The 18,161-nt window shown below is 43.0% G+C and overlaps 4 protein-coding genes across 4 annotated transcripts; 2 read left to right on the top strand and 2 right to left on the bottom strand.

The window, feature by feature from the left end:
• Positions 1-529: 529 nt before the first annotated feature.
• LOC107186442 (mediator of RNA polymerase II transcription subunit 22-like) lies at positions 530-1,390 on the bottom strand. The gene is made up of 2 exons (XM_015574304.1): positions 1,207-1,390; positions 530-979 (listed from the first exon to the last, which is right to left on the bottom strand). The coding sequence occupies exons 1-2, from the start codon at positions 1,307-1,309 to the stop codon at positions 660-662; spliced, it is 423 nt and encodes a 140-aa protein (XP_015429790.1). The 5' UTR covers positions 1,310-1,390; the 3' UTR covers positions 530-659.
• An 817-nt stretch (positions 1,391-2,207) lies between these two features.
• LOC107186430 (gamma-aminobutyric acid type B receptor subunit 1-like) lies at positions 2,208-7,674 on the top strand. Its single transcript, XM_015574289.1, is given in 12 exon segments — positions 2,208-2,431; positions 2,503-2,601; positions 2,682-2,816; positions 3,214-3,384; positions 3,464-3,994; positions 3,996-4,064; positions 4,144-4,436; positions 4,545-4,788; positions 4,969-5,212; positions 5,283-5,677; positions 5,767-5,905; positions 7,481-7,674. Coding segments are annotated over 12 exon segments (2,478 nt in total). The 5' UTR covers positions 2,208-2,293; the 3' UTR covers positions 7,501-7,674.
• Positions 7,675-8,828: 1,154 nt separating this feature from the next.
• Positions 8,829-12,801, top strand: LOC107186425 (nuclear pore complex protein Nup54-like). The gene is made up of 5 exons (XM_015574284.1): positions 8,829-9,001; positions 10,389-10,904; positions 10,983-11,905; positions 11,985-12,212; positions 12,306-12,801. Exons 1-5 carry the CDS (start codon positions 8,902-8,904, stop codon positions 12,426-12,428), a joined length of 1,890 nt encoding a protein of 629 aa, XP_015429770.1. The 5' UTR covers positions 8,829-8,901; the 3' UTR covers positions 12,429-12,801.
• A 626-nt stretch (positions 12,802-13,427) lies between these two features.
• Positions 13,428-17,877, bottom strand: LOC107186427 (zinc finger protein GLI1-like). The gene is made up of 3 exons (XM_015574285.1): positions 17,340-17,877; positions 15,214-15,357; positions 13,428-15,100 (listed from the first exon to the last, which is right to left on the bottom strand). The coding sequence occupies exons 1-3, from the start codon at positions 17,720-17,722 to the stop codon at positions 13,855-13,857; spliced, it is 1,773 nt and encodes a 590-aa protein (XP_015429771.1). The 5' UTR covers positions 17,723-17,877; the 3' UTR covers positions 13,428-13,854.
• Positions 17,878-18,161: the final 284 nt, after the last annotated feature.

Genomic DNA, 18,161 nt, shown 5'->3' with positions numbered 1-18,161 from the left:
ATCGACACAGATACAATTGCTTCCCACTCGTTCAAGGAACAACACCGTGTCGACCACTGAGTTTGAATCACTATAGAGTATGTACTACTTGCGGAGTAAACGAGGTTACGATCGCGAAACATTCCAAATTCAAACGTCTGACTCTTTGTTTTTATTTCCATTGATCGATCGATCAACCAGCACCGATGTAATCTCGCTACTCCGGCCGAGGGAACTCCGTATTATTTTTGTAAATTATCGCTGTACAGTATGGAAAGGCATCGTCGTTCAAGCGAAGGATCGAGGAGAAAATAGTATTGTGGTTTAAGATTATTATTATTATCCTCATTATTATTATTATAATTATCTTTATGATTATTGTTATGATTATCTGAAGCTTGAATCCACATTACCTTATTGAGTATACTTACAAGTTAGAGAAGTATTGTGTGATGTATCGTCTGTGTGTTACAAGGTATTCAAGTAATAAAATGAAACAATTACGCCCGAATTACCGTCTTGTTAAGCACCCAATCAGCAACTAGCGATGTACTATCAAAATTATTCTTATTTATTTAAATAAATATGTACAGTTTACCGAGCAAATAAATCACATTATAGTCACGGTATGGTCCGAGGGGTGAACACGTAATTATGCGTCTATAATAACAAAGTTTATGTCATTTATATATCGACGTATAGTATTCTTCCTCCAGATCATAGAGATCAGCAGCCATATCATCCCGTAAAGATGCTAATTTTTGATCACATTCCGCTTGTTTTGTCCTAAACAGTTTGCTGTTTTGTGCGATGGCTTCATTCACAGAGGGGAAGTCATTTAGTATCAAATACTGTTTTATATCGGAAACAAGCTTCATTAGAGATTCACCGGCGCGTACAATATTGGCTGCTCTGACATGCATTTCATACGTGTCCTGCTCACATTGTGTCATTCGCGATAATTGCGAGTCGCTTTCCCCTTTGGCTAGTTTTATAATTTCTGTAAATAATAATAAAAAGGAAATTACTATATGTAAACAAGTATTTGCAGGTTAGGTTTGACGTGTCATTAATATCAATAAGAAATCAACATTTTACACATAACAGATGTACGTTTTTGGCATCAAGAATTATTTTTTTCCATGCAATATGATGTTTATTTAAAAAAAAAATAGATAATGCATTGCGGCATTACGGAAACGCCGAAGTTGAGGTTAGAAAGCTTACCTTCAAAATTCTCCAGCATTGATTTCACATCGTCCTTTAATCTTGTCGTGTACGATTTCAGTAAAGCCTCTTTGCTTTGCGGCAGTGCACGTTGGGCTGCCATTATTTCTAAAAAAATAACTATCCCTCTTTCATAAAAACAAATCGTTTAGGTTACGAAAACACCGACCATGTTGTAAACTGCTTCGTGACAGAACCATGACAGTACAATCAGCTGATGCGATTTTACCGACTGAACATAACACAGCTGCGTGAGATTCAATTCGATTCTTTTTTTGTAACATTTGTGTACATATGTTTGCGTGTATATAAATTTGTACCGATCACTACGATCAAATAATGTATGAAATACTGAAATCGAATTCTCAACAAATTAACCAAATGTATAAATCAATAGCTACTTACAATCGTTTGTAAGGATGTTCCAAAACATACATCGCACCGTTCGGATTTTCATTTAAAAAACCGAATCGAAACGGATGTTTATAATCGAGCATTTTCAATTTGCCTTCTGTAAAAAAAGAATTACTTGCTCTTTCTAAATGCGATTCACGTGTCGAGACACCCAAAGTATATGTATATATTGATTATCCTAGTAGAAAACTAGGGGACAGTGCCACTCCATCCCCACTACGTTCATTGGTAGCCGGGATGAAATCAATAGGAAGCTTGAGCGAACGCGCTCCGTCTTCGGTAAATCTATTTGCACGCAAAATTCACGGGGTATCGCGCGCGAGGAGGAGCGTAGAAACCTGATGAAGGATGGCGAACGCGCGATCACTTTTATAAATGACGCGACCGTCGCGGCAGTGCCGAAACCGAGACCATCCCCTCGAGTGTATCGCTCCTTTTCACTCGCGGAACCCCGAACGGTGTTGTAAAATCGTCGCTTCATGAATTAGTGATTCTAATTTTAGAAACGGTCAGCGATCGACGACGATGGCTGCCATTCGCGTAAAGAAAGTGCGATTTTCAGCGTGGTGACAGTGGGGTGTGTCGTGGGGCAAAAGGGCGCAAAAAGAAATAGAAAACGGTTCTTTTGAAGGCTGTCTAGGTAGACACGAGTAGGATTTTCTAAAGCAGCACTATGATAGATTTTCTCGTGATACTTTTAACGTTAACGAGCGTGATCGAGGGTTCGTTACCACCCGACGATGGGGACGATGTGTTGCACATCGGTGGTATTTTCCCGATAGCGGGGGAGGGTGGATGGCAGGGTGGTCAGGTGTGTACCGTGATCACTCTTTTCTTCGGATTGTTTCGCAAAATGGTTAAAACTTGTTGTTTGCTTAACAGGCTTGCATGCCAGCCGTAAACCTTGCCTTGGACGATGTGAACCGTGAAAAAAATCTGCTGCCAGGTTTCACGCTGAAGCTCCACTCGAATGATAGCGAGGTACGTCGTGGAACACTTTCAATTTCTACAATAACATCGGGAAAGGTTTTTCTTAACATCTCGTCTTCTCGTTGTTTTAGTGTGAGCCCGGACTTGGCGCCTCGGTGATGTACAATTTATTGTACTACAACCCACAGAAATTGATGCTGTTAGCAGGATGCAGTACAGTCTGCACAACTGTTGCCGAGGCGGCGAAAATGTGGAACTTGGTGGTAGTACGTATAATATACATACTAACGAAGATAAACGCGTGACTGTGTACTATGGGGAGCTAACGAGATTAGCGTGAATTCACGCTAGAGCCGAGAATGCGTGTGAAACGAGGTGTGTTCCTTGTCCCTCTGATCAATTGTACCAGGATTACTTCTACTCGTCTCGTCAGTTCTCTATAGTACCTACTCAGGTATAGCACTGACGTGCGAACTCGGCTTCCGCTAAGGTACAAAATGGCGTAGAGAGTTAACATGTATTTGCGGTACTTGAAAGAAATGTATCAAATGTTAGGAAGCCCTTCTCCTACGCCAGTTTTTCCCCAAACGGAAACCGAGTTATTTCGTACAGATACGTATCAGATGTTTGAAAACTGGTATGATCTTTTAAATATATTTTTAGCTTTGTTACGGCGCATCGTCTCCTGCGTTGTCCGATCGAAATAGATTCCCAACCCTGTTTAGGACGCACCCATCTGCCACGGTGCATAATCCTACGCGAATCAAACTGTTGCAAAAATTCGGTTGGTCCCGAGTAGCAATTTTGCAGCAGGCTGAAGAAGTGTTCATATCTGTGAGATTTGTTTCCTTTAATAGCAATCTAACATTGTGTTCCCCGGGGGTTGCTTGTTAATCTCTCGTTCTACCAACAGACCGTAGAAGATTTAGAAGCCCGCTGCAAGGAAGCGGGAATAGAAATAGTCACGCGTCAGAGCTTTCTGTCGGATCCATCAGACGCTGTAAGAAACTTGCGCCGTCAGGACGCAAGGATCATCGTAGGTCTGTTCTACGTCGTAGCTGCGAGAAGAGTCCTCTGCGAGCTGTTCCATCAGAATCTCTATGGCAAGAGCTACGTCTGGTTTTTCATCGGGTGGTACGAGGACAATTGGTTCGAGGTGAACTTGGACAAAGAGGGGATCACCTGCACAAAGGATCAGATGAGATTGGCTGCCGAGGGACACTTGACGACCGAAGCGCTCATGTGGAATCAAAATAACGACACGACAATCAGCGGTATGACTTCCGAGGACTTCAGGCTACGGTTGAACAAGATGCTGAAAGAAGACGGCTACGATATCGATAACAAACGGTATCCCGAGGGATATCAAGAAGCACCACTTGCTTACGATGCGGTTTGGTCGGTCGCGTTAGGTAAAAAATTAATTAGCTTCTCACTTTTAATTGTTCAAATACAAAGAGATAGCCGATGAAATTTATTCCGCCATTAATTCCACGCAATTCCTCGGTGTATCTGTACGTGAAACAAACGGTGGTATTAGAAAGAAAGCTTTATTTCAAGAGGCCGATCCTTAATCGATTTTCCGTGCTGTAGGGATACGTTGCGTTCAGCTCTCAAGGCGACAGAATCGCATTGACCCAAATTGAGCAGGTGATCGATGGAAAGTACGTCAAGTTAGGATATTATGATACGCAAAGCGACAATCTGACATGGAGAAACATGGAACGATGGATCGGCGGGAAGGTACCGCAAGACAGAACCATCGTAAGGACCGTTTTGAGGACGGTTTCGTTGCCTTTGTTCATATGCATGGGGACTATATCCTCGGTGGGGATCGTGATAGCCGTTGGACTGATTATTTTTAACATTTGGAATAGACATAGAAGGTACATATCAACATACATACATTCAGTCGCGTCATATATACATAGATACATACCTATTTGTTTCGTTACCTTGAAGAGTTTGTCAATTTTCACTGTGATTCATTTCAGCGTAATTATGTCGTCCCATCCCGTGTGTAACACAATAATGTTGGTGGGTGTGATAGCGTGTTTCGTATCAGTGTTTCTATTAGGAATCGACGGTAGATTCATATCCCATTGGGAGTATCCAGCGATTTGCCAAGCGAGAGCCTGGATGCTATCCACCGGTTTCACTCTAGCGTTCGGCGCGATGTTCAGCAAAGTGTGGCGGGTCCACAGACTCACGACGAAAACGAAGGCCGACCAGGCAAAGGTAAGAGTTGAAACGGAAGGCTGCTAGAACATTCATTTAAGCTTTGATCGATATAATTCGACGATTAACTATCTGTCAAACTGATGTTTTTAGTCTCTCACTCAGTCTGCACCGTTCCTGCATGGCCCGCAGATCCTGCTCGTATGACACCGTCTTTAATAAAATCACGATTCTTTTTAGTTGTTCATGGCTAAACAAAAAGTTTCGTCCATACAGAAGAAAGTTCAGCCGTGGAAGCTGTACACAATGGTAAGTGGACTGCTGGCGGTGGACATTGTGCTCCTGATCTCCTGGCAGGTGCTGGATCCTCTGCAACGAAAGATGGAGACTTTCCCACTGGAGTCATCTCCGTTCGGTGACGACGATGCAAGGATCAGGCCCGAATTGGAGCATTGCGAGAGTGTTCATAATAGTATTTGGCTCGGTGAGTTGATCGATCCAACTATATGTATGTTGATAAACATCAAGTGATACAAACTGTCCCCTTCTTTCAGGTCTGATTTACAGCTATAAGGGGATCATTCTCGTGTTCGGGTTGTTCTTGGCTTACGAGACGCGGAGCATTAAAGTTAAACAGATCAATGATTCTAGATACGTAGGGATGTCTATATATAACGTAGTTGTCCTCTGTTTAATCACAGCACCGGTCACAATGGTTATTGCCAGTCAGCAGGACGCCAGTTTCGCATTCGTCGCTCTCGCTATCATTTTCTGTTGTTTTCTAAGCATGGCGTTGATCTTTGTGCCTAAAATGATAGAAGTAATCAGGCATCCGAAAGACAAGGCTGAGTCCAAATACAATACGGACGTGGGTATGTCGAAAGAGGACGAGGAAAAGTATCAGAAGCTTCTGAGCGAGAACGACGAACTTCGGAAGCTTATCGTCGCGGTAAGAACACTTTGCAGTTATCCATGAATACGAAAGATAGGTAACGTTATCTGCTAGCTAGAATTCTATCGGAGACTCTTCCTTTCCAGAAGGAAGAAAAGATCAAAGTTCTGAAGCAGCGGTTGGCTGAGACGGACGCGTTGAAAGGTGGCAGCGGAAATGTTCCAAAGGACTCGTTGATTGTCGCCGATTTCGTGACCGGCGAGGGGACCTCGGATAGCGCAATCGGTGGGGGCATTTCTGTTTATACACGATCATCTCGAGCTTCTGCCTCTGACTTTGAGTTCTCCGAGTCGTACTCGTAGACTTGCCCCGAGATAATTAACCTCCGTGGCGGTAATCATTAAGAATTTAAGAAACCTGGGACCTAAAGAGACAAGATGTATCGCTTCTTTCTTTCTTGCTTCCTTTCTTACGATCGCATTCGATTTTAAGACTTTTAGAGCCTTTTGAATCACGCGACGTACCTTTACACGCAAACACTTCTTTACGCCGAGTACGTATCGTGAATATTTGGGGAATCAAACCGAGCGGCACTCATGCAGCTCTTCAACGTTAAACTCGCGATGAAAACGGTGCATCGAAGTAACGAAAAGAACGAACACGATGAAAGTCTCTCGTTTAGTCACGACACATTCTTGCTACGTTCATAGTCGAAAAAATGCGTTGACCGTTCACGACGTGGCGGCGCGCTCATTCGTGTCAGTGTTAGTTTATTCGGTGTCTAAACGTATAAGTGTTGAATGTATGTGCCAGCTAGCAAATAACACGTGTGTGTATGTCTGCGTACAGGAAGATCGTAAACTAAATGTGAGCAATACGTTTCGATGTAAGGAAAAACAGTCAGGCGCGGAATCGCGATTCGTACGTCGATCGCGGATCGAATGTTGGCCTAGGAATATCGCGCACGGGTCACGTTTACAACGATATTTTATCATTACTTGGAGAGTTTATCGCACAGATACAGATATTGCCATATATCCAGATTTTATTATACGACATTTGTATAAAGAAATTTTATCGAATTCTACGCAACATCACGAACAAAGTTTGCACCGCGTTTCCCTCGATATTCGATGAGAATATCGCAGGATTCTACATATTCCGCGACACAGACCAAACATTTCGCGAAATATTCACTATTGGTTTCATTGCCGCGAAACGCGATTGTGGTATAGTGCACGAAGTCACACGGGTCCAAACAGAGAGAAGAAACATTTGGTACGATCCACGCGAGGTATTGTATAAAGACGCATCGTCTCTCGCTTCGAGTCGGTTTTACTATATTAATTCGTAATTCGCTTCGTCCAAACGTACAAAAACGACACCTCTAACATTCGTTTGTCTCAGGCCTAAAATCTTCATGTTTATTGTTCACGCATAATTTCCAGCAATTGCAGTTAAATCTCGTTAGACAAGAATCACCTGGTCGTTTTCCGAATCTCCGAATCGACGCGAACCTCATGAAGTCTGCTCCCAAATTGCATGGTACTCTGCAACGACGCGCGAAATTGGCGGTAACCGTGCAGATGACTGTTCTCGGGCAAACCAGTATGCAACGTGCTAACGAGATTTAAACGCTTCTGATGTCGCGCCATTCATAAATAATTTGGGAGTCTTGATGAGGTGACCGACGCAATTAGGACCGCCCAACACGGTTAATCTTTCAGACATGCGATGAATTCGGACGAGTGGTCACGCGAGCCGACCCGACGGTTCCAGTTATTTATGAATGGACAAATATCTGAACGCTTGTTTCGCATAGTATCTGAAGGATTATCGTTTTTCAATTCTTCTTTCTAGAAACGGACCAGGTCGGCTGAAAATCCAAGAGCCCCCGTCGATTAGGATGACGAAAGCAATACACACGTACGAACGGGCTAAAAGCTCCTCACTCTCTCCCTTTGTCTTTCTCTACCCTCTTCTAAAACTAATCTTTAATGTACACACGCGCAACCCCCCCCCCCCCACACGGAAATTCATATTTCTGTTTTCTAATCCAGACCTAACCCGGAGGTCGTGTCGCAATAACGACACTTCAAATATTCTCGTTGCATCGCTGAAGGAAATGTTGTCACGTGCAGTGATTACCAAGAGGGATGCTATTGCCTCTTTAAAATTATTTTAAACGTATGGCGAATAAAATGCGTACATAAAAAAAACGCGTAAGTTGTGTAGTTATCATCACAACTTGATCGGAAAAAGATTTCACATTTGCGAATGGTGTACGCAAACTTATATTGACGTGGAGAGGGTAAATGTGATTTGACTGCAATTCAGATTTTATCCGTATACAAGATGATTTGTGTATGTGTATAACGTAGACTGGTTAAGCCACGGAGCACAAGTTTTTCGTACGTGCATTTCAATTTCGCCACTCTACGTATACATGATGTTTAGAGAGACTCTACGAATGTTTCTGTTGATTCGTTTCTAGTGTACTGATCGTCGTAACGCCCATCCACTGTATTTTTTACTGTACTTCTTCGATCGACTGTCGCGTGGACAGCGCTTGACTACAATTATTACATATACGGTATATATATACATATACATATACATGTATATATACATACTTATATATAGTCCTATCGAACTGTTAAAGAAAGTATAATATACATATATGTATGTTAGAATATGGAGATATATTTATTTTTAAGTTTTTAAATTATAAAATTCGTTACAAATTCACACACTGTATCTGTTATTAAAAACCCTTGCGTTTATCAAACAGTGTCCCGCTTACAGATCTATCGATCGTTGCTTACGAAAGTTGAACAACGGTAGATCAAGCGGGTGGAGTCAAATTGACAAACTTTTACACGAGAAGTTTACGAACATTTTCTCCTTTCGTTCGAAGTATCAAAGTGACATGATCGGCTCATCGAAGAAATACATATATTTAATACGTCATAGATGCATACAGCGATTATGAAAATATGTAGTACAAATGAAATACGATTGTATTAAAGGAAAAAGATTCGAATAAACTCAGTTACGATTTAACAGCGAAATTTGTAAAATGTATTCCAACTGCTCCAGAGATTTAAATTTAAATTTAAATTCGCGGTGTCACGTGTAGCGAGTTGTGCGCATAAGCGGGAGTTTGCGTTCATGGCGCATGTCACACCGTCATATTCGGTCACTGTCGTTTATACGAAATTGTAAGGCGCGCGCGGTAAAGTGTGTTTTCGTTGTGCGTTGATTTCATTTTAGTTTGAGAAATGTCATTTGGCACGGGATTCGGAGTCGCAACTTCGACGCCTGGTTCTGCGTTTAGTTTTGGTTCCACGGCTTCTACTGCGGCCACGCCAGTGAAACCAGGTAAGTACAATTGTTTTAGGTTAGGTCACATTTCGAATTTCCATTTCTTCCATGTGACTTTTTCGGGGATTTTCTAGATCATTTGGCTTATTTTAAGTTCTATTCGTTTAAAAATTACGAAAATTATTATATGTTTTGTAAAATGCATCTTTCCAGATATTAGGAAGTCCCCAATTCGAAGGAAAGCTCCGATTTGTAATATGCCATTTCGTCTCTTAGTGCATATTTAAAATATAATTTACTGCCATTTACATAATTATTTTGTATGGTATATAACCATATCTTTGTTTTATATGGTATATAACCTCACTTTGTAGATTTATACCAAATTGAGATCTTTTCACTTTCTAATGTTTGTTTTATTTGAACACTCTGAGATTTTATCCAGCAGTGGTTGACTCATACCTGCACATCCTGGATCACATTCCATTTTGGGCTTACCAAAAAAATTCTTTCTTTTTGATTTGGCTATTAGGCAAGCTGTAACACAGCACATGAATAATATGACCACAAGCGCGCATAATAAAGCAACTAAAACTGGTGAATAACCAGTTTCATTGCCATCTTTGCTCATTTCTGCAGTATTATCATAATCAGATGCACCCTGTCGATTGTCACTAAATGCTGCTAATTTCGTAATATGAGTTGCATCCTCTATATCATACATTTCATTTGGTATTTTCCCTAATGTTGTTATCATAACCTCAGCTGTTACATCCTGAAGAAGAGTAGTAAATTATGCAAAAAATTAGTTATTGATGCATAATATATTAATTTTATACGATATAGGTTTAATATATATACCCCAATGGCTACATCTGTAGTACCAGTTCCACTTATCATTTCTGTAGAAACATCTCTGGGGTGATCAATATGGCGGAGTACTAATTTATTATTAGATAATGCAGGTATCTTTAATAATTTAGCGACAAGTTGTTCATAGTTTGTACCCTGCGATTTTATTTGTATTAAACTTTTTTTGCCTTTGCAAGTAATAACAAGAATCATACCTGATTTACATATGACATGATTATGTGTCTGTTTTTTAGGTGCTTTGCAATGGTGTATGATAAAACTTTACGAGAATGTGTTTATCGTTTCTAATATTACAATATTCCAAGTGTATTCGATATACTCGCGACACGCGCAATTATTAAATCCTGCTGACGACCGAAACGGAAGCTATTTCCGCGACTATGTGTAAAACGTTTCTGTCATTCTCTCGTTTTCGTATTTGATGCAATTTCGAAACATCAAAAACAAAATGCACCAATATCACAGATCACAGCTGTATTCATGTATAATAAAATGTACAGACAATTTTGGTTAAGAGTCATTCTTTAAGAATACAAATATTTTGATCATTTGGACACTAATCCTCTGACAGGATTTGTGACACCATCCTTCGGATTCAATACACCAGCTACTTCGGCTCCCAGCCTCTTTGGTGCTTCTTCCACCCCAGCAACTGGTGGCTTTGGCACAGGCACTGGATTTGGGACACCAGCTGCCACTGGGTTCGGTAATACATCCACAACTGGATTTGGTACTACACCTGCATTTGGAACCACACCCACAAGTGGATTTGGATCCACTCCTGCATTTGGTAGCACATCTGTGCAAGCAGGCACTGGATTTGGATCAACTTCAACCTTTGGTAGCACTCCTGCTTCTACTGCAGCCTTTGGAGGATTTGGAAATACCACCACAACATCGTCTTTAGGCTTTGGTAGTTTCAGTGGATTTGGAACAGCGACAACTACTTCTGCACCATCCTTCTTCGGAGGATTTGGTACTGGAAGTACAGCCCCCACTGGTTTTGGTGCATCTACAGGTTTTGGTGCATTTGGAACAAAACCAACAACTACAACTACCACCACTGGTTTTGGTGGTTTTGGCGCAGGTTGGGATCCAGTGATATTATACGTGTGTTTACAGGTGTAACAATAACTAATGTGCAATGGATTGATTATTCGTGCAGGTATAGGATTTACAGGCTTTGGAACTGGACTTGCTCAGCCTCAACAACAACAACCATTTCAGCAACAACAACAGCAACAATTACAACAACAAACTATTAATACTATATCAGAAGCGCTGTATAATGCTGTTTTTAATTGTCAATTGTACAACGACGAACGTGACAATATTATTGCCAGATGGAATCTCATACAAGCCTTGTGGGGCACTGGGAAGGCTTACTACTCTATGAATGCACCACCTATAGAGCTCAATCAAGAAAACCCATTATGTAGATTTAAGGCTATTGGGTACAGTCGCATGCCTGAAGCAGATAACAACGACGGCCTGGTTGTTCTTTGTTTCAATAAGAAAAAGAACGATGTAAAAGAGGGGGAGACACAATTGATCGGCTTTTTAAATAATATCTTAGGAAATAAACCAAATTTATCACTGACGATAGACAACATCAAGGCAACTGGGGAAGAAAAAAGTCAGGTGACTATCTTTGTCACGGAGAAGGGAATTACTGGAGCTCCCAGGAAAATTCCCGCCAATGAGTTGGTTACGTATTTATCGCAACCAATGCAGAAGCAGCAGTTAATGCAGAATGGTGTAGAAGACATGTTGCCTTTAGTAAAACTAGATCCCGTGCAACTGAAAGAATATTTAGACAATCCACCCTGTTCGATCGATCCTAGATTATGGAAACAAGCGCAACTCGATAATCCTAATCCAGGAATGTACATACCTGTGCCAATGATCGGCTTTCAGCAAGTGAAACACAGGTTGAAGTGCCAAGAAGAAGAAACAAGTAGGCACAGAAATTTCCTAGATATGGCATCCGAAGAAATACAAAATCTCCAGAGGCAACATACAGCGATACAGTCTAGGCTTAAAGAGCATAGGAGAAACCTGTTGGAACTTCAGCATAGGGTACTGCAAGTACGTATATGTGCCGTATTGTTCACCGATTAATGCACTTGCATGCAGTCGTGCTTTACGTCTGTCTTTTCTTTTCAAGGTATTGGTACGACAGGAAATAACTCGGAAAGTTGGGTTGTCCTTGCAGTCGGAAGAAGAAGTTCTAACGCGTAGGTTCGAAACCATGCACTCACAGATCAGTGCTCCAACTCAGTTCAAAGGTAGAATTAGTGAAATGCTATCTCAATTAAGAATGAGAAATCATATAGATACCCAAAACCAGGAAAGATACGCGATGGATCCTATAGCACAGGACGATATAAAGGCGGTGTGTAAAATTTATTTAAAAAATTTTATAAATAATAGTCCTTTGAAAGGGATTGTATAATTTATTTGTTCGTTTTTTGTTCGTCTTTTTTAGTATCTTAGTATGGAGCAACAGGGCATGGCGCAATTGATTTCAACGATACACTCCGATCTAGAAAGCTTAAAAATAATCAAAGACGGCATGTCCGACCTCTTGATGGGTCACAGTATATCGTGAGAGTTATATTTAGTACATTATTCAGGTGATTTTTATCAAAATGTTCACGACGACATAACTATTGTTTTCGTCGATGATAGACTCTCAGAAACTTGGAAAAGATACGTTAACAAGAAATTCCTTGCACCTCCCAAGTTTGGTGCCATATTTATTGTGTTTTCACCTCTCAGCTTCCGAAGGTTATATTTTTTTATTAGGAAAGATTTATTTACCCTAATAAATAATGTTGCCAACGTGAAAAGTTATCAACTTTTCACCTGTTACACAGCCGTTGTCCATAAAGCTTTCGCCAGTGGGACACTCGAAGAAAGCGTTATCGAGACACGTTTATATTTCAAGTATCAAAGATGAGGAAAACAGGCGTTCGTTATATACAGAGAAGAATAAAGGATTTTTACATAAATAATGTGCTTTTATTGGATAACTTCATGTCGTTAAACACGTTTCGCCACAACTCCTTTTGTCACAGAAATGCACACACATACTTCCTTCATACGTCATACATTTTTGGATAACTCACTACTTACACGTAATATATCTTTATATACATATTATACATCGGTGTTCGTTCAGTGTACATAGAATTCCGGGACAGTTTCTCACGTGATATTCTACAGAAGTTCGTCTGCCATAATGGTAGTACGTCCGATTTCAGTGCGACATATACAACTTTACGTTACTCCTACCTGTGTTCGGCGGGTTTTCTGTTTTGGTTAAGTGATGTGCACGGGTATCGATAATCCCTCCATTCTTACCGATTCATCGATCACCCGTAAATCTGGATCCAGGACTTCGTAACTAAGAAACTAAGAGAGGCATTTAACGAGTTAAGATTGAGCAAATCTTTTTCAAGCTATTTCTTCTCCAGCCACTGCTGTCCTACGACGAAGGAATTAGCATATATATTACGATATATTTGGTTTCGCAGTCTAATCAAAACGGAGTTTCCTCGCTAAGATCGATTCTTCTCACCGGTACGTTTCGTCTATATTACGTTTTCCATGAAATTTTCATTCGACTATCAAGTAATCTTTGTTTTATTGAGTAATTGGTGTGAAGAATGCCCAAACGTTCCACGTACATTCGACAAGAATTTCATCGAATGCAAAGACCGGCCGTGGTCCGGATATAATTTCCCGCAATTTGCGAATGCTCCAGGTCGTCCCGGATAACAACGATCGATAAATCTATCGCGACGGAATATGATGGTTTCCGGAAAATATCTTCGTCCACCCGGCGAGTAACGGGGCAGTGAACCCCGGGACGACCTCGAGAGAACGCTTCACACAGACCACGGCTGGTAGTTTGAGGCAGCTGACTTTCGAATCGTAAAATCAACGTTCTAGTCACGAATAAGACGTGGATCTACCACGTCCGAAAGCGATCCAGTGACAACGATCAGCTATAGAAATTCGCGAACTTGTAATTACTTGTTAATCGTCAAATCCAAAGGAAGATCTTGCTCCATTTCCACGACATTCTCGATCTTAACTCGAAGATCTTGTCCGCAGGTGTTGTTCGTATCCACGATGTTGCCCCACATATTCTGCAGCCCATACTGTAAGTCCACCGAGCCGAGTAGATGCCTAAACAAAGGATTCTGTGTTTTGAGGATTAGGTCCGAGAGGATTTTCGTCTTCTCTAGGATGTTATCGTTGCTATGCACGCAACATTTGTGGCGGCAACAGCAGTCGGTGGTGTCTTTGCAGATGTCGTCCTTGGTCGGCGTCTGGTCAACTTCCATTTTTAGGTCCTCCGCTCGTTTTATCACAGAATTTCTCACCGGGTCGCAGACTACGGTGTTCTCCTTTTTGCATGGGTTGCTGTTTACGATCGACTCGATGTTTCGGTAGTCGACGGTGCTGACCTTGCTCGAGTGTTCGTTTGGTTCCTCGGTCTTGATGGGCGTCGACTGCATCCCAATGCGAGACAGGGAGTCAGGAACGTGATGGGGACTGGTCTGCGGAGACCGAACCGGTGGGCTCTCCTTGATTACCGGGCTGTTTGAGACATACATAGGGTTCACTTGGATCCTATCTGCTATTACGTAGTTCTCGTCGTAAATCCTCGGATAGATCTTCACGTCCTGCTCGTATGCTTTTCTCGGTGTGATCTGATCTTGTTCTTTACGTTGTTCTTGCAAATTATACATGTTGTTCCACTCGACGAAGTTTCTCTGTTCCTCGAAGCTATTGCTAACTTTCGGACTCGATCCCGACGTACTGCTCTCGATGCTGCTATCCTTCTTATCGGATTCGGAATGGGTTGTGCTGTTCTGCTTTTCCGGCGAGGTGGTGTCGAACCTCGCCTTCTCTTGCGAGTTGTTGTCGTCGAAGCTCTTTTCCTGGACTTTGTCGTTGTTGTTCACGTAATGTCTGTAAGTCTTGACGTGCTTGCGCAGAGACGAAGGATCGGTGTATCGTTTCGGGCAACCCGGGACCTTACAGCAATAGGGTTTGTCCACGGCGTGGGTCCTGGTGTGCTTGAACCTGTCCGAAGAGTTCGAGTACGCCTTGTTGCAGCCTTCCACCGGGCACACGTAGGGACGTTCACCCGTATGAGAACGGGCGTGGATCTTCAGATTCTCCGCTCGGCTGAAGCTCTTGTCGCATTGGAAACAGTGATGCGGTTTCTCGTTTGTGTGCGTCCGAACGTGGACCAACATCTTGTACCTGGGACAAAAAGAGAAACACGGTAAAATACGATATTTCTTTCCGATGAACCTTGGCTAGCTCGAATCTAAAATTGCACCTTGTTCGCAATTACAGAGAATGGACGACCTTACCTCGCGTTAAATCCACGTTCACCTCTCGCGCATCCTTCCCAACCGCAATAAAACAGTCCTCGTGGTCCTGGCGCAGCGTGGAGTCGCGCAACGTGTCCTGCCAGTTGCTCCAAGGACGTGAACCATCGACCACAATTTTGCCATCTGCAATTCCATCGAAACAGGTTAGAGCATCTTCCATAATACAATACAATAATTTTAATCGTTCGCGTTCATCGTTCCTAACCGTCTAGAATGCGATCCGAACGATCGTTTGGAAATGATCGGGCGGCATTTGAGGGTATTGATCTTTGTTCGCGGATCGATCAATAGAGTCGATCATAATATTGTTGTCGTTTAAAGCCAATATCTCGAATCTTTCTCAATTCCCTCGCCGTCAATCGATCTATTTATACCGTTTATTTCCGCTGTCGTTTATTTACCGAGAAATCCTAAATATAACCGACACGTGCGTCGGGACGATCTTTGCATTTTGATGGATCGACGTATCCTCGCGTGCGCATCCTTGTCCCGAGTATTGGAAACGTAGCCGTCGTACGATCGCGAAATCGTGAATATTCTTGTCTCCTCCGGGCACGACGAGTTGTCCGTCGACTTTCAGCGTTAAACACGACCATGGCAGAGAAGCAGCGCGTCCCCACGCGAACCAGAAATGGCGCGTAAATATAGGTAACGTCGGGTACCTTGTTCAGCCGAAGTATCGACGCGCGATTTACGTCAAGAACGTCCATCCGACCAATTGATACCAATTACGACCATTGTGCAATTGGCGTCGCTTGACACCAGTTTATCTAGAGGCACCGAGTAGCTATTCCAGTCAACGGCATCGTGTGTTCCACGAATCGGTGTACATAAGCGGGCTTGTATGAAGGTCGTGGATCAAGGTGACGTCGCTACGCGACGTTTCATTCGTCTGTCAAGCTATCTGGCCACCCCGCCCCCTCCCCATTCCCTCGTATGTATTTTTAAGCTGTTGTTAGCGTTTCGAAGTATATACATACACCGTTCGCCGTTGGAACTCGCCCCAAAGATGCGAACCGCCTCCGGGTTTTGCAAGATAGTGCAAATTACTCGCGATTAGTCTAATCGGCAATTCAAACATGCTCGTCTCGCCACGGGATAGTACTTAGGATGCGTCGTTTAGCGAACTTGAAGTAAAGAGGAGCGGCTTAATCGGTTGTCATGTCTATTCCGGTTTCCCGGGGCGATAAGGAAACGTTTCGCGAGTCCACGAGACTGCCACATGCAAATCGCGCGCACGTAACAACCGCTCACGATAAACGGTCGTCATCTGCGCGGGCGCGTCGTTGTCGAGTCGGGTCACATTGCCGGCCGAAATCCAAGACGATTCGAAGTAGAGCGTGACGAAAAGTCCACGAACGGTGCTGTAATCTCATTACAGCACTCGTTCCGAGGTTATCGAAACGTGGCTGTCTTCCGGAACCGTAAATAGTTAGACGTATTCGAAAAAACGAGTCGTTCTCCACGTTCGTGCGAGCTTCGAAGCAACGTCACAAAGAAGATCGTCGGCGATGGAAGATCCTTGACGGTAAGCGCGAAATACGACGCAACACCGAGACCTTTAGAATCCTCGTCGCATCTCCGGGGGACTTGAAATGTCTCTCGATATCGATGCGGAAAACTGGTTACAACTGGAATACGACACGCTCGGCGAAGATAAATTAGCGTTCGTTAGAGGAAACGCGCAACTTTCCGTTCATGACCTCGTCAATAGATGAGCGCGCGCGTGCGCATTCGCGATTGTCCGCCGATTCGAAAAATACAAACAGAAAAGTGTGTGGAGTAGTCCGCGGTTACACCGATAACAAATCACGAAGCGGTCGATAAACGGTCTTTTAGCTACACGGCGCTGGATCGTCGTAAAGAAGAAGTCACCGCTCAATTTAGATAACGTTTCGTCGACGCGGTTTAGCGGCGCCAGTATCTGCAAACTGCTCCTCCGCGAGCTTCACTCCCGAGTAAACAGATCCCCGAGTCTCTGTGTGGATCGAACGGCACGAAGAACGCGGGAAACAGTACCGATGAAGATAAACATTGAAAAGTGAAACTTATGTACATACATACATAGAAACACATACATATATGTATACACATGTAATAGGTACCTGCATTTGAGTTGAGCGTTCTCCCCGCGACGAATAGATCCCAGTTCCAAGCTGGAACTGGAAGCGTCAGAGTCGCTGTGCGCAGGACTCGGTGGTCCACCGTTCGCCAGGCCACCCGAAGAGACTCCCAGTCCTGGCAACGCGGCCGACGGTGACGTTCCCAGTTCCTCCTCGACCGGCATCCTTCGCGGCCAAACCGGAAGGTCCAGCGGTGGTTGCTGATGCAGGCTGAGGCTTCCGTAGTAGCTGGAGTTTGGGCTGGTCGTATAACCGGAAATCGGGCTATAAAAACCCGGCACTGCACCTAGCAGGGTGCCCGGGTAACGAGCGGCGCCGTACGGACCAACGTGGCTTGGCATTCTACCGGGAACGTAAACGATCATCTTTATTCCCTTGTTTTTCCTTCTTTCTCGACTCGCTAATTCGACCAAACACGTGGAAATTTCACCGCGATCGTCGGTTTAATTGGATCCTCTTTTTAATTAGCCTGTTTAATAACCCTGATAATAGAATCGTGGTAACTCGGTGACCGTGTTCCCCTTGGCCAAAGGAGAGAGAGAAGAATTTACGAGCAGATGTTGCGCTCTCTTCTGGCCGATCGTATCGGTGAAACGTACGAAACTCTGTCTAGTACGATCTTTACGTGGTTCGTTTCCGTTACGAAATTTGGATTAGTTCACGGGGATTGGGTTTCTCTTAATTTTTATATCTGTGATTTGTGTTTGCTCGCGGTATATCTATAATATCTTTCTATCGATTCGAACCCTTCGGTTCGAGATGCTCTTTCCCACCACGATCTATAGCGTGCCACCGCAAAATTTA

The sequence above is a fragment of the Dufourea novaeangliae genome, unplaced genomic scaffold, assembly GCF_001272555.1.
Source record: "Dufourea novaeangliae isolate 0120121106 unplaced genomic scaffold, ASM127255v1 scaffold88, whole genome shotgun sequence".
Classification (NCBI taxonomy): Eukaryota; Metazoa; Arthropoda; class Insecta; order Hymenoptera; family Halictidae; genus Dufourea; species Dufourea novaeangliae.
The sequence above is the reverse complement of the archived record's forward strand: the minus strand, read 5'-3'. Positions and strand labels throughout refer to the sequence as shown.

What these genes read in the sequence shown, in the direction of transcription:
- LOC107186427 (XM_015574285.1), bottom strand. Translation starts at nt 17,722, where the DNA reads ATGATCGTTTACGTTCCCGGTAGAATGCCAAGCCACGTTGGTCCGTAC. An exon ending in AACGCTCAACTCAAATGCAG is followed by an intron (nt 15,358 to 17,339) that starts GTACCTATTACA and finishes ATGGAATTGCAG; the next exon opens with ATGGCAAAATTGTGGTCGAT. An exon ending in GAACGTGGATTTAACGCGAG is followed by an intron (nt 15,101 to 15,213) that starts GTAAGGTCGTCC and finishes TTTTTGTCCCAG; the next exon opens with GTACAAGATGTTGGTCCACG.
- LOC107186442 (XM_015574304.1), bottom strand. Translation starts at nt 1,309, where the DNA reads ATGGCAGCCCAACGTGCACTGCCGCAAAGCAAAGAGGCTTTACTGAAA. An exon ending in AATGCTGGAGAATTTTGAAG is followed by an intron (nt 980 to 1,206) that starts GTAAGCTTTCTA and finishes TATTATTTACAG; the next exon opens with AAATTATAAAACTAGCCAAA.
- LOC107186425 (XM_015574284.1), top strand. Translation starts at nt 8,902, where the DNA reads ATGTCATTTGGCACGGGATTCGGAGTCGCAACTTCGACGCCTGGTTCT. An exon ending in TTCAGCATAGGGTACTGCAA is followed by an intron (nt 11,906 to 11,984) that starts GTACGTATATGT and finishes TTTCTTTTCAAG; the next exon opens with GTATTGGTACGACAGGAAAT. An exon ending in CACAGGACGATATAAAGGCG is followed by an intron (nt 12,213 to 12,305) that starts GTGTGTAAAATT and finishes CGTCTTTTTTAG; the next exon opens with TATCTTAGTATGGAGCAACA.